Raw genomic sequence first — 13,389 nt, 5'->3', positions numbered from 1 at the left:
AATCTGAATGTAGCTTTTTTGCGAGAATTGCTTCCCACAGTCGGCGCATGAATACGGTTTCTCCCCAGTGTGAATTCTCATGTGCCGAATAAAACTAGTGATGAAAGAGAAGCTTTTGCCACATTCTGTGCAGGTGAACGGTTTCTCCCCTGTGTGAACTCTCTCGTGGGTTTTAAGATTGTCTTTGCGAGAAAAACACTTTCCGCATTCTTTACATTTAAAAGAGTTTTCCCCCACGTGAACGGCCTGGTGCACACGCAGCTTCTCCGCGTCGGAAAACCTTTTCTCGCATTCGTTACAAGAGAAGGGCTTGTGTTTATGAATCATTTCGTGCATCACGAGGTTGGTCTTTTGAGAGAAGCTTTTGCCACATTCAGTACAGGTGAAAGGTTTCTCTCCGGTGTGAATTCGCTTATGCCGCTGAAGGGTGCTCTTGTCAGTGAAATGTTTCCCACATTCTGTGCAGGTGGAGGGATTTGTCCCTTTATGAATTCTCTCCTGTGTCTCACAGAGGTGGGAGAGAAGATTCACAGGGAAGGTTTCTCCACATTTACAGCAGGTAAAAGCTGATCCATCAGAGCTTGTTAAGCAATCGCCATATCTTGTGTCGGACTCCGAGTCGGTCTCTGGTTTGGGCAGTTCAGGGTTCAAGGACCCACCTAATAACAACAAACAGGGGGGATGTAAATGATCCCTAAGGAACTGTTATAATAACCAATAACATAGGAATCATATTGATTGGCACTCGGAGCACTTTGTTTTCTGAACTTTCTTCATGACACAACTTTAGGCGACTTCGGAAAACATATCTCCAAGTGCCAACCCACTGGCGATTTACATTCTAGCCGGCGGGAGGCAGATCAGGGTGACTAATCTCCCCGAATCTGAGCGTGTGCCCTGACCCTTAAGGCTCTTTTGTTAATAATGGCCATGATTATAAGCTCTTTTGGGCAGGCCCCTCTTTACTTCTTCCATTGGTGATTTTTGTAGGTGTTTATTGCAGATGAGACAAAACTATCAGCCCAATTAATTCCATCCAGGATGTGGCACTTGCAACAGGATCTTGACTAACTGGCAATCTGGGCAGCTAAGTGGCAAATGAGATTCAATGTTGATAAATGTAAAGTCCTGCACCTGGGATGTAACAATATCCACTTATACCCTTAATGGGACTGCACTAGGCAAATCCATAATGGAGACGGAGCTTGGAGTCCTTGTAGATAATAAACTTGTCTGTAGCAAGTAATGCCAGTCAGCAGCATCAAGGGCAAATAAGGTCTTGACTTGTATTAAATGGGGCAGAGAGTCACGGGAGGAGGGGGTCCCACTGTATAGAGCACTGGTAAGGCCCCATCTAGAATATGCCCTACAGTTTTGTCTCCATCACTCAAACAGGACATTATTGTATTAGAGAGGGGACAGAGAAGGGCAACTAAGCTGGTAAAGGGAAAATCTTAGCTATGAGGAAAGACTGGCCAAATTGGGGATGTTCACTCTGGAGAAGAGGCGCTTAAGGGGTGATATGATAACTATGTATAAATATATAAGGGGATCATATAATAATCTAATGATTTATTTACCAGTAGGTCTTTCCAGCTGACACAAGGTCACCCATTCCGATTAGAAGAAAAGAGGTTCTGCCTAAATATTGGGAAGGGGTTTGTTACAGTGAGAGCTGTGAAGATGTGGAATTGTCTCCCTGAATCAGTGGTACAGGCTGATACATTAGATAGGTACAAGGAAGGGTCGGATGCTTTATTCACCAGTAGCTCCTCCCAGCAGACAGGAGGGAGCCAATGAGATTAGAGGAGGGAAAGGGGTGTTACAGGGAGAGCTGGGAAGTGAATCAGGGGTACAGGCTGATACATTAGATAGGTACAAGGAAGGGTCGGATGCTTTATTCACCAGTAGCTCCTCCCAGCAGACAGGAGGGAGCCAATGAGATTAGAGGAGGGAAAGGGGTGTTACAGGGAGAGCTGGGAAGTGAATCAGGGGTACAGGCTGATACATTAGATAGGTACAAGTAAGGGTCGGATGCTTTATTCACCAGTAGCTCCTCCCAGCAGACAGGAGGGAGCCAATGAGATTAGAGGAAGGAAAGGGGTGTTACAGGGAGAGCTGGGAACTGAATCACGGGTACAGGCTGATACATTAGATAGGTACAAGGAAGGGTCGGATGCTTTATTCACCAGTAGCTCCTCCCAGCAGACAGGAGGGAGCCAATGAGATTAGAGGAGGGAAAGGGGTGTTACAGGGAGAGCTGGGAAGTGAATCAGGGGTACAGGCTGATACATTAGATAGATACAAGGAAGGGTCGGATGCTTTATTCCCAGTAGCTCCTCCCAGCAGACAGGAGGGAGCCAATGAGATTAGAGGAGGGAAAGGGGTGTTACAGGGAGAGCTGGGAAGTGAATCAGGGGTACAGGCTGATACATTAGATAGGTATAAGAAGGGGTTGGATGGTGTTTAGCAAGTGAGGAAATACAGGGATATGGGAGAGAGCTCATAGTACAAGTTGATCCAGGGACTGATCACATTTTGGAGTCAGGAAGGAATTTTCCCCCTCTGAGGCAAATTGGAGAGACTTCAGATGGGTTTTTTTACCTTCCTCTGGATCAACTGGCAGTTAGGCAGGTTATATATAGACTTAATGTTGAACTTGATGGACGTGTGTGTTTTGTCAACCAGACTTACTATGTTAATAATAATAAAATCTTTTTGATGTCTTATTAACTGACATTAACAGCGACACTACAGGCACAGTGAATAGGTAGATAATGAGAAGTCACTTGTATGTGCTGTGAATGTGGCTCCACACAACCACTAGTAAATATCTTATTGCCGGTGCCCAATGAGAAACAATCTGGCAGCACCAAGACATCATTATAAAAAGACTCAGCAGTGTCTGTTACTGGAGATTTACTCATATGTCACACGAGTAGATCCAGCGGAGGAACATGTGACCCCCAGCTGAACAGTCAAACTCTAGAAAACTGATGGGCAGCTCTTTCCAGATCAACTCACACTCATACCTGTCTCACTCGCACAAGTGGGGGATAATTGGGATCAATGTTACACATCCCTGTCTACTTACCCCCAACACTAACTGCTACTGATGAACTTTCCACTGGGTCCTGATCATCTTCAGCATCTTCTTCCTTTATCTTTATCTCTAATATTTCTGGTTGTGGCTCTGGGGAAGCTGGGAGTAAGGAAGAGACAGGGGTGAGTAAAGCTGGGAGTAAGGAAGAGACAGGGGTGAGTAAAGCTGGGAGTAAAGAAGAGACAGGGGTGAGTAAAGCTGGGAGTAAGGAAGAGACAGGGGTGAGTAAAGCTGGGAGTAAGGAAGAGACAGGGGTGAGTAAAGCTGGGAGTAAAGAAGAGACAGGGGTGAGTAAAGCTGGGAGTAAAGAAGAGACAGGGGTGAGTAAAGCTGGGAGTAAAGAAGAGACAGGGGTGAGTAAAGCTGGGAGTAAAGAAGAGACAGGGGTGAGTAAAGCTGGGAGTAAGGAAGAGACAGGGGTGAGTACAGCTGAGAGTAAGGAAGAGACAGGGGCGAGTAAAGCTGGGAGTAAAGAAGAGACAGGGGTGAGTAAAGCTGGGAGTAAGGAAGAGACAGGGGTGAGTAAAGCTGGGAGTAAGGAAGAGACAGGGGCGAGTAAAGCTGGGAGTAAAGAAGAGACAGGGGTGAGTAAAGCTGGGAGTAAGGAAGAGACAGGGGCGAGTAAAGCTGGGAGTAAAGAAGAGACAGGGGCGAGTAAAGCTGGGAGTAAAGAAGAGACAGGGGTGAGTAAAGCTGGGAGTAAGGAAGAGACGGGTGAGTAAAGCTGGGAGTAAAGAAGAGACAGGGGTGAGTAAAGCTGGGAGTAAGGAAGAGACAGGGGTGAGTAAAGCTGGGAGTAAGGAAGAGACAGGGGTGAGTAAAGCTGGGAGTAAGGAAGAGACAGGGGTGAGTAAAGCTGGGAGTAAGGAAGAGACAGACTATAAATCAACAGAGTCTCCCTCCAAATCACTGAGCACTGAATGAAAACTGACTACTTACCTCCATCAGTAAGTGGAACTGCTGAGCTTCCCATTGGTTCTTCTTTCTCTGTCTTTATCTGTAACATTTCTGCTTGTGCCTCTGGGGAACCTGCCAGTAAGTAATGGGCAGTGTCATGTAAAGCTGGGAGTAAGGAATTCTACTGGGAATTATGTCTGTGCCAAACTCACTGTTTTCTTATTAACCCTGAATCTCTCTGTGGCACCTTATTAATAGAGAAACGTTACTCACCGGCCCCAGGAACGGGATCCATTTCCCTCTTTATTGTGTCCAGAGGATCCTCAGTGTCCGGCTCTTCATTCTCCCATTTCCCCTCTAACCTCCTTGTTTCCATCTCTGGAGAACCTGACAGCAAGGAACACAAACCCACCATATAAAGCTGCCTGTGGGGATCCCCCCTCTCATATCACTACAATGAATACATGTTGTACTGGGACCAGTTTATCCCCCAGTCCCACAGTCTCCCCTCTCTATCAGTCCCTGCAGCAGGATTAACCCCCAGTCTCCCCTCTCTATCAGTCCCTGCAGCAGGATTAACCCCCAGTCTCCCCTCTCTATCAGTCCCTGCAGCAGGATTAACCCCCAGTCTCCCCTCTCTATCAGTCCCTGCAGCAGGATTAACCCCCAGTCTCCCCTCTCTATCAGTCCCTGCAGCAGGATTAACCCCCAGTCTCCCCTCTCTATCAGTCCCTGCAGCAGGATTAACCCCCAGTCTCCCCTCTCTATCAGTCCCTGCAGCAGGATTAACCCCCAGTCTCCCCTCTCTATCAGTCCCTGCAGCAGGATTAACCCCCAGTCCCACAGACAGTACAGAAGCAGCAGCAAGAAGAGGAGGAGGAAGAGGGAGACTCACTTACCCAGCATCCCAGGGACACAGGAAGCAGGAAGTAACAGGAAGTAGTTACAGGAAGGTTCAGCCTTTCCCTCTATCAGGTCTGGGTACAGAGAGAAGCACAAAGACCTCTCACTCCTCCCCCTGGGAAGACAGTTCCACCCTTTAGCCAATGAGCTTGTTCAGTTTCAGACCAATCAAAATTATTTCTTCCGTTTCAGATTTGTCCGTGTCAAAGACACGGCCATGTAATTGGTGGGCAAATGCTACTCAGGAGAGCTGGCAGTGCAGGAACTGGAACTATAGCAGGGTGACTGTTACCCAATGTTTCTATATATCTGTAACCTTGTTATGAGCTAAGGGGGCCCAGTCTGAAGGTCAGTTAGGGGGAGATTTGGGGTGAGTGCTTATTTGTACCCTGGGTACCCCTGGAACTATAGCAGGGTGACTGTTACCCCAATGTTTCTATATATCTGTAACCTTGTTATGAGCTAAGGGGGCCCAGTCTGAAGGTGAGTTAGGGGGAGATTTGGGGTGAGTATTTATTTGTACCCTGGGTACCCCTGGAACTATAGCAGGGTGACACCCCAATGTTTCTATATATCTGTAACCTTGTTATGAGCTAAGGGGGCCCAGTCTGAAGGTCAGTTAGGGGGAGATTTGGGGTGAGTGCTTATTTGTGCCCTGGGTACCCCTGGAACTATAGCAGGGTGACTGTTACCCCAATGTAGAGCTGTTTTTCAGCACAAAGTGCATCATATTGAAGTCCATTATTACAATGTCCATTAGAAAACTATACAGCTTATTAGACGTGGGTTGTAGTTTAATATCACCAATTTATTCCAATGAAAAAAAACTCTAGAGTCCATTATTACAATTTCCATTAGAATACTATATAGCTGTTTATAATAAACAAATTACTTACAATGTAGGTGGTTTGTAGTTCAGTTGAAGTTAAATTGGTATTGTTGAACTACAAACTACTTTCACACTATATAGAAGTTGCTTAGAATTAGCTATTCTATAACACACTTAAAATTACCTTAAAGGTAAATCACCGCTTTAAGCCACGTGTCTCATAATAAGAAATGATCCTACAAATAACTTTAAAGGCTGAATTTGGTAAATATTTGGATGCAGCGGTAAAGGAGGGGATTATTACTGGAGAAACCAGTGATTAGTTTGAGTGCAAAGAACAAATATTCTGTATATATACTTTCCCCCAAACAACATGTCCCTCCATATTCCCCACAGCCATCCGATTGTATGAATTTTTGCAGCCATTGGCAGTTTATGTGGATATTAAATACTGCCAGTGTCACAGCCCTGATACGGCTCAATTTGAATCCGTTGATTGTCAAACACTGATTGAGCTAAACTCCGGCATCAGGTCGGGTACCTGTGGAATAACTGCAAATTTGTCTTGTTTTGGGCAGAAAGATCACTGTCCCCTGATAATGCAGGTTGTCCTTGGGTACCCTGCTTAGATACCGGGCAAATTGCAGGCTACATTTCCCCCACCTCCTGTTGTTAAATATAAGGATTCTCCCAACCTCCTGTTGTTAAATATAAGGATTCCCAGACCTCCTGTTGTTAAATATAAGAATTCCCCGACCTCCTGTTGTTAAATATAAGGATTTCCTCCCACCTCCTGATGTTAAATATAAGGATTCCCCCCAATTCCTGTTGTTCAATATAAGGATTTCCCCCAGTTCTTGTTGTTAAATATAAGGATTCCCCCCATTCTCTGTTGTTAAATATAAGGATTCCCCCCAACTCCTGTTGTTAAATATAAGGATTTCCCCCAGTTCCTGTTGTTAAATATAAGGATTCCCCCCATTTTCTGTTGTTAAATATAAGGATTCCCCAACTCCTGTTGTTCAATATAAGGATTTCCCCCAGTTCCTGTTGTTAAATATAAGGATCCCCCAACCTCCTGTTAAATATAAGGATTCCCCCAACCTCCTGTTGTTAAATATAAGGATTTCCCCCACCTTCTGTTGTAAATATAAGGATTCCCCCGACCTCCTGTTGTTAAATATAAGGATTCCCCCCAACCTCCTGTTGTTAAATATAAGGATTCCCCCCCCACCTTCTGTTGTTAAATATAAGGATTCCCCCAACCTCCTGTTGTTAAATATAAGGATTTCCCCCACCTTCTGTTGTTAAATATAAGGATTCCCCCAACCTCCTGTTGTTAAATATAAGGATTCCCCCCCCACCTTCTGTTGTTAAATATAAGGATTCCCCCAACTTCCTGTTAAATATAAGGATTCCCCCGACCTCCTGTTGTTAAATATAATACTTTCCCTCTGATCTGGTTAATATTCGCTCTGTAGTGAAGGTGCTTCCGTCTACCAGTGATGTCACTTCCGTTTTTCGGGGGGCCTGGGTCAGGCCTAAGATTTGGGGCACTGCCAGTAGGTTCCTGCAGTGGGAAGAGGGGGATTTATAGAGGGTTTATTGAGGCTTCTCTGCCAACTGAACCGGAATCTTATTCTATTACAAACTTTATCTCTAATAAAGTTCTGCTTAGCTCATTAGTAATAAATTTGAATGTACTCACAACTCGAATGGAAGGTTATGAGATAAACTTGAACGTCTAATATTCAACCAAATAAGAATGACCCAAAAATTCAAATCGAATTTGAATCGACTTTTCCTCTTAAAAAAAACTCAAATGTCAGGAAGGCAATTAACATCTTCCATTGGTTCAAGGGACCTCTGCCATTGACTTGTAAATGGCGAATAGTCCAATTAGAACTGTTTCCAGGGTAAAGGTGTGATAAATCTCGAATTCAAATTTGAGTTGGTGGTTTTAAATTTGAATTTGTGAGTTTTGACCAAAAATGAAATTCAAATTTACCATTCAAACCTTAATAAATCTGCCCCTAGGTGTGGTGGGTGTTATTTCCAAGAGACTCCTAGAACCATAATCAAAACAGCAGCTATGCAGTTGTTAGGGTCCGAATGGCTAACAACCAGGCAGAGACTGGAGTATGTGATTTGTGGAAAACTTTATTCTGAAACATTTAAAATACAATCTTGAACCCATTTCAACAGCAATACATCAAGAGAGAATGGTTTGTCTTGGGTTAGGGAATTTGATTTTCTTTCTAGCAGATTCATTCATAATAAACAGTGAAGGGCAGATTTACTAAGGGTCAGATTTCGAAGTTAAAAAAACGTCAAAATTCGACCCTCGAATTGAAATCCTTCGACTTCGAATATCGAAGTCGAAGGATTTTTCACTGAATTTAGCGTTTGAACGATCGAAGGATTTTAGCGTATTTAGACTTAGAAAATGGTTGTAGAATGTCCCCATAGGCTAACATAGCACTTCGGCAGGTTTAATTTGGCGAAGTATTGAAGTCAACGTTTTTTTAAAGAGACAGTACTTCGATTATCGAATGGTCGATTATTCGAACGATTTTTACCTCAAATTGAAGTCGAAGTAAATTTGAAGTTGTAGTATCCTATTCGATGACGAAGTATTCAAAAAATCACTTTGAACTTTTTTAACTTCAAAAATTCACTCGAACCTTAGCAAATCTGCCCTGAATGTTTGTATTATGATTTGGAAAATTCCATGGCTATTGGGGGAATCAGTTTCTCTCTCTTCTGTATTACATTGTGGTTATTTACACACAGAGAAAACCCAACTGGTAATACAACGGTGTAACAAGGGTAATTGCTTTCCTCTTACCCCAGACTCGCGTTACTGTGTCCCCTGCCCTGGGCTCGTTTTTTACATGGTAATTGGTCTCTATATTATCCTTCTCTACAGGCATCTGCTGTACCTTTAATGCGTTTCTATACTGCATATAAGTGGCAAGTCTGAAAACCTACCCCAAACACAGGGGATGCTGGGAAGTAGGAGGAATATGGCGGCCATCTTCACTCGCATGAAGCAAGAGGAAAGTGATTAGAGCCAAGCAAGTTGGCTGGCAACTGTGACTTAGGCTTTCATTTTGAATAATATAATTTGGGTCTATTAAAATGAAGCCTTCATGAAAAAAGGTCTAAAAAAAAAAAAAAAAAATGGAAGGATAATCTCTGCTTTGATCAACCAATTTACCTCCCCCTGACACGAGGGTCCCACCCCCTCTCGCTTCTCTTTTATTTACCATTTCTCTCTCATTCCAGAGGAAACATATTCTTGAAGGAAGTTTTACAAGTTATTCTGAATTGAGAAAGCCGGTTGGACGACTGGTGAAACGTCTTCAATAAACAATAAACCACAGCAAGTCCAGTTGATTTGACTTATTTCTATAGATATTTCTCGCTCTCTAAAGTTGCCCATAGACGCAAAGATTTCATCGTACGAATCTCCGGGCCGCGTGTGGAGAGTCCCGACATTTTTCGTGCCATGGAGATCGGTCGTTTGGTCGATGGGACTATCGTACGATTACTGTCAGGGGCAGAACATCGGCTCATCTGATTTCTGATCTTTTACTACTTTATTTCATCTGAATGGTTAGTGGCAGGTCGGGAGTTGCGGAAGTCCGATTGTTCGTCCGATATGAAGGTAAATCTACACGTCTCTGGTCACTTTAACTCTGGTCAAAGAATCTTGGTCTCTATAGAATGCGGAGTGGATTGATCCATTCATTATGGCTATTGAAAAATAAATCCATATGATGGATCAAAGCTCTACGATGCAACCCTGGGTCATCTGCTCTCTCCTGAAATCCATGTCCTGGCACCAGAAGACCCTCCAGAAATGCTTGAGCACCTCAAAACGATATATATCAGCGAGTAAATATTCTGTACGGGATAAGATATGTTCTGTGCTGGTATCTTAATTGTATTACTTTCCCACGGATCCTCACTAAAGGTGGCCATAGACGCACAGATAATATCGTACATAACGGATTTTTGTACAATGTTCAGTGCGTGTAAAGGTGGCCATACACGGGCCGATAAAAGCTGGAGACAGACCGAGTCGGCAGCTTATTGGTCCGTGTATGGGGGCCCCCCCCCCGACGGGCTTCCCCGATCGAGATCTGGCCGAAAGTCGGCCAGATCTCGATCGGACGGGACTAAAAATCCCATCGGATCGCGGCCGCATCTGTTCGTTGATGCGGTCCCGCGATCCGACCGCCCATTCGCATTCGCTAGGATCCGATTGTTGGGCCCTAGGGCCCATGATTGGATCAGCCCGATATTGCCCACCTCAAGGGGAGCATATCGGAGGGAGATCCGCTCGTTTGGCGACATCACCAAACGAGCAGATCTCTCCATGTATGGCCACCTTAAGGTGGGAAAAGAGCCGACTTGGATATCGATCGGCTCGTCAATCAGGCTGTACGGAAGATTCTGAAGGAAGCCAAACATCGGCCATTGTTTTAGTGCTGAATCATAAGATTTCTGTCAGTATATCTGACCATTCAGCTCTACACGTGTGTATTGAAACCAACCATCTTTCTTGGAAACATCATTTCCAAGAAAGATCGTAATTGTTACGTCTATGGCCTCCTTAAGGAGACATAATTAGCTTTGATCATGTCTGAAGTTAGGGAGGATCGGGGTAGGAAAGTCTAACGGACATGCCCTTAGCTTTGTGAGAAGCTACTGCCTTTTACCTATTGGACTAAATATTTAGAACCGGGGGGACTTGAGGACTAGGCAAGAGGTACAATCCCAGTGCCCCTCAGTGTTGCACCTTAGGCACAAACCTCTTCTGTCTACTCCTAGTTCCGGCCCTGCTGCTTATCCATATAAGATTTTTTCCCAATCGTCTAATCTTGTGTGTTTGTAAAAAGAAGGGATGCACCGAATCCACTATTTTAGATTCGACCGAATCCTTTGCGAAAGATTTGGCCAAATACCAAACTGAAACCGAATCCTAATTTGCATATGCAAATTAGGGGAAAACATTTTTTACTTCCTTATTTTGTGACAAAAAGTCGATTTCCCTCCCCGCCCCTAATTTAGATTTGAAAATTAGGATTCGGTTCGGCCTGGCAGAAGGATTCGTCCGAATCTGAATCCTGCTGAAAAAGGCAGAATTCCCGAACTGAATCCTGGATTCGGTTCATCCCTAATAAGAAGTAAAAATGTTTTTGTAATAAACCTTTTCCATCATTCTGTACAGGTGAACGGTTTCTCTCCACTATGAAGCCTTTCATGCTTGCGAAGGTTGCTCTTTTCAGAAAACCATTTCCCGCACACAGGACAGGAATATGGTTTCTCTCCAGTGTGAATTCTTTGGTGCCTTTGAAGTCTTCCCTTTTCAGCAAATCTTTTCCCGCACTCGGTGCAGGTGAACGGTTTCTCTCCCGTGTGAATTCTTTTGTGAGCTAAAAGTGTTGCAATCTCTGAAAAGCTTTTCCCGCACTCTGTGCAGGCGAACGGTTTCTCTCCCGTGTGAGTTCTTTGGTGAACTTGAAGGATGCGGTTTTCCTTAAAACTCAGTCCACATTCTGTACAGGTGAATGGTTTCTCTCCAGTGTGACTTCTTTGGTGTACACGAAGGACACTTTTTGCAATAAAGCTTTTCCCACATTCTGTACAGGTGAATGGTTTCTCTCCAGTATGAATCCTTTTATGTCCGCGAAGGATGCCCATTTTAGAGAAACCTTTTCCACATACTGTACAGGTGTATGGTTTCTCTCCAGTGTGAACTCTTTCATGCACACGAAGGGAGCTATTTTCAGTAAAACATTTCCCACATTCCTTACAGGTGAATGGTTTCTCTCCAGTGTGAACTCTTTTATGCTTGTGAAGGGAGCCCATTTCAGCAAAATGTTTGCCACATTCTTTGCAGGAGAAGGGTTTCTCCCCAGTGTGAATTTTCTGGTGCCTTCGAAGATTTCCCTTATTAGTAAAACTGTACCCACAATCTGTACAGCTGAATGGTTTCTCTCCAGTGTGAATTCTTTGGTGGGCTTGGAAGTTTGCCTTTCCACCAACACATTTCCCACATTCTGTACAGGTGAACGGTTTCTTTCGAATGTGAATTCTCTTGTGTCTTTGGAGGGTGCTCTTGTCAGCAAAGTTTCCCCCACATTTTTTACATATGAAAAGTTTCTTCCGAGTGTGAATTTTTTGGTGTATGCGAAGGTTACTCTTTTTAGTAAAAGTTTTCCCACATTCTGTGCAGGTGAATGGTTTCTCTCCAGTGTGAATTTTTTGGTGTTTCTGAAGTTGCTGCTTTCCACAAAATGATTCCCCACAGTCTGGACAAGAAAACAGTCTCTCCTTTTTCTTGAGCGGTTTCTTCCTTGCGTGAATTCTTTCGTGGGCTTCAAGATTTTCATTGCAAGTAAAACATTCCTCACATACTTTACATTTAAAGGTTTTCTCCTCCACATGATCTGCTTGGTCTGCAGGAAAACTTTCCTCACATTGACTAGGTGCAGAAGACTTCTTTCTGTGAACCCTTTCATGTGACTTGAGATTACACTTTTGCATGAAGCTTTTCCCACATTCTGTACAGGTAAACGGGTTCTCTTCTGTGCGGCAATGTTGGTGCTTCTGAAGTTGTCTCTTTTCTCGAAAACTTTTCCCACATTCTGTACAGGTGAATGGTTTCTCTCCAGTGTGCATTCTCCTATGCCTCTGAAGAGAGCCCTTCTCAGAAAAATATTTCCCACATTCTGTACAGGTGAATGGTTTCTCCCCTGTGTGAAGGTTGATGTGCTTTTGAAGTTGTCTCTTTTCTTTAAAACGTTCACCACATTCTGTACAGCTAAAAGGTTTCTCTCCTGTGTGGCAATTTAGGTGCAGCTGAAGGCGTCTACTTTCTGTGAAACCTTTCCCACATTGGGTGCAGGTGAATGGTTTCTCTCCTTTATGTAAATATTGGTGATTCTCAAGTTGTCTCCTTTCTCTAAAACCTTTCCCACATTCATTACAGATGAAACGTTTCACTCCGGTGTGGATTCTCTTATGCCTGCTAAGGTTGCTCTTGTCATTAAAATGTTTCCCACATTCTGTGCAGGTGAATGGTTTCTCTCCAGTGTGAATTTTTTTGTGATTTTGTAGGAAGCTATTGAAAATGAAACCTTTCCCACATTCAGCACAGGTGAATGGTTTCTCTCCAGTGTGATTTTTTTTGTGCTTTTGAAGGGCGTTAATTGTAGTAAAACTTTTCTCACATTCTGTACAGGTGAATGGTTTCTCTCCAGTGAGAATTATCTCTTGTGTAAAATGCTGACTATTCACAGTGAGGGTAAAAGCTGATCCATCAGTTAAACAGTCGTCATATCTTGTGTCGGACTCCGAGTCGGTCTCTGGTTTGGGCAGTTCAGGGTTCATGTACCCACCTAATAACAACAAACAGGAGAGTAACGAAGGGGAATATTTACATTGTTATCACTCATTACTGTAAAAATTACATAGTAAACAGGAACATATACTTTTTTGAAAATCATCAACATTTTAAAGGCAAATAAATAAGTGCATAAACATTATGAATAAGCTTTAAAAGATACTAATGAAAACAAATGGGCTAAAATCTACCAGATCAAAATAAGTTAGATAATACACACATAGATTATTTGTTTCCTGT

The 13,389-nt window shown here is 43.5% G+C and overlaps 2 protein-coding genes across 12 annotated transcripts in view; both read right to left on the bottom strand.

Moving 5' to 3' along the window:
• Window positions 1-13,389, bottom strand: part of LOC108695511 (oocyte zinc finger protein XlCOF6-like) — an 80,541-nt gene that overhangs the window by 927 nt on the left and 66,225 nt on the right. For 9 of the 10 annotated variants that reach the window (XM_041568122.1, XM_041568123.1, XM_041568125.1 and 6 more), the window contains one exon: window positions 10,822-13,144. In XM_041568122.1, the coding sequence (XP_041424056.1) occupies window positions 10,959-13,144 (2,186 nt within the window). In that variant the 3' untranslated portion in view covers window positions 10,822-10,958. Of the gene's footprint in view, window positions 1-9; window positions 225-10,821; window positions 13,145-13,389 lie in introns of those variants that run through there. The other variant, XM_041568131.1, reaches the window with a different exon arrangement.
• Window positions 1-13,389, bottom strand: part of LOC108695522 — a 36,760-nt gene that overhangs the window by 21,533 nt on the left and 1,838 nt on the right. Inside the window, exon 1 of one of the 2 annotated variants that reach the window (XM_041568148.1) lies at window positions 4,426-4,616. The exons of the other annotated variant lie outside the window; for it this stretch is intronic. The gene's annotated coding sequence lies outside the window, so the exon portion shown is untranslated. Of the gene's footprint in view, window positions 1-4,425; window positions 4,617-13,389 lie in introns of those variants that run through there. 2 annotated transcript variants of the gene reach the window in all.

This window comes from Xenopus laevis, chromosome 6S, assembly GCF_017654675.1.
Source record: "Xenopus laevis strain J_2021 chromosome 6S, Xenopus_laevis_v10.1, whole genome shotgun sequence".
Classification (NCBI taxonomy): Eukaryota; Metazoa; Chordata; class Amphibia; order Anura; family Pipidae; genus Xenopus; species Xenopus laevis.
This window is presented reverse-complemented; position numbering and strand designations above follow the sequence as displayed.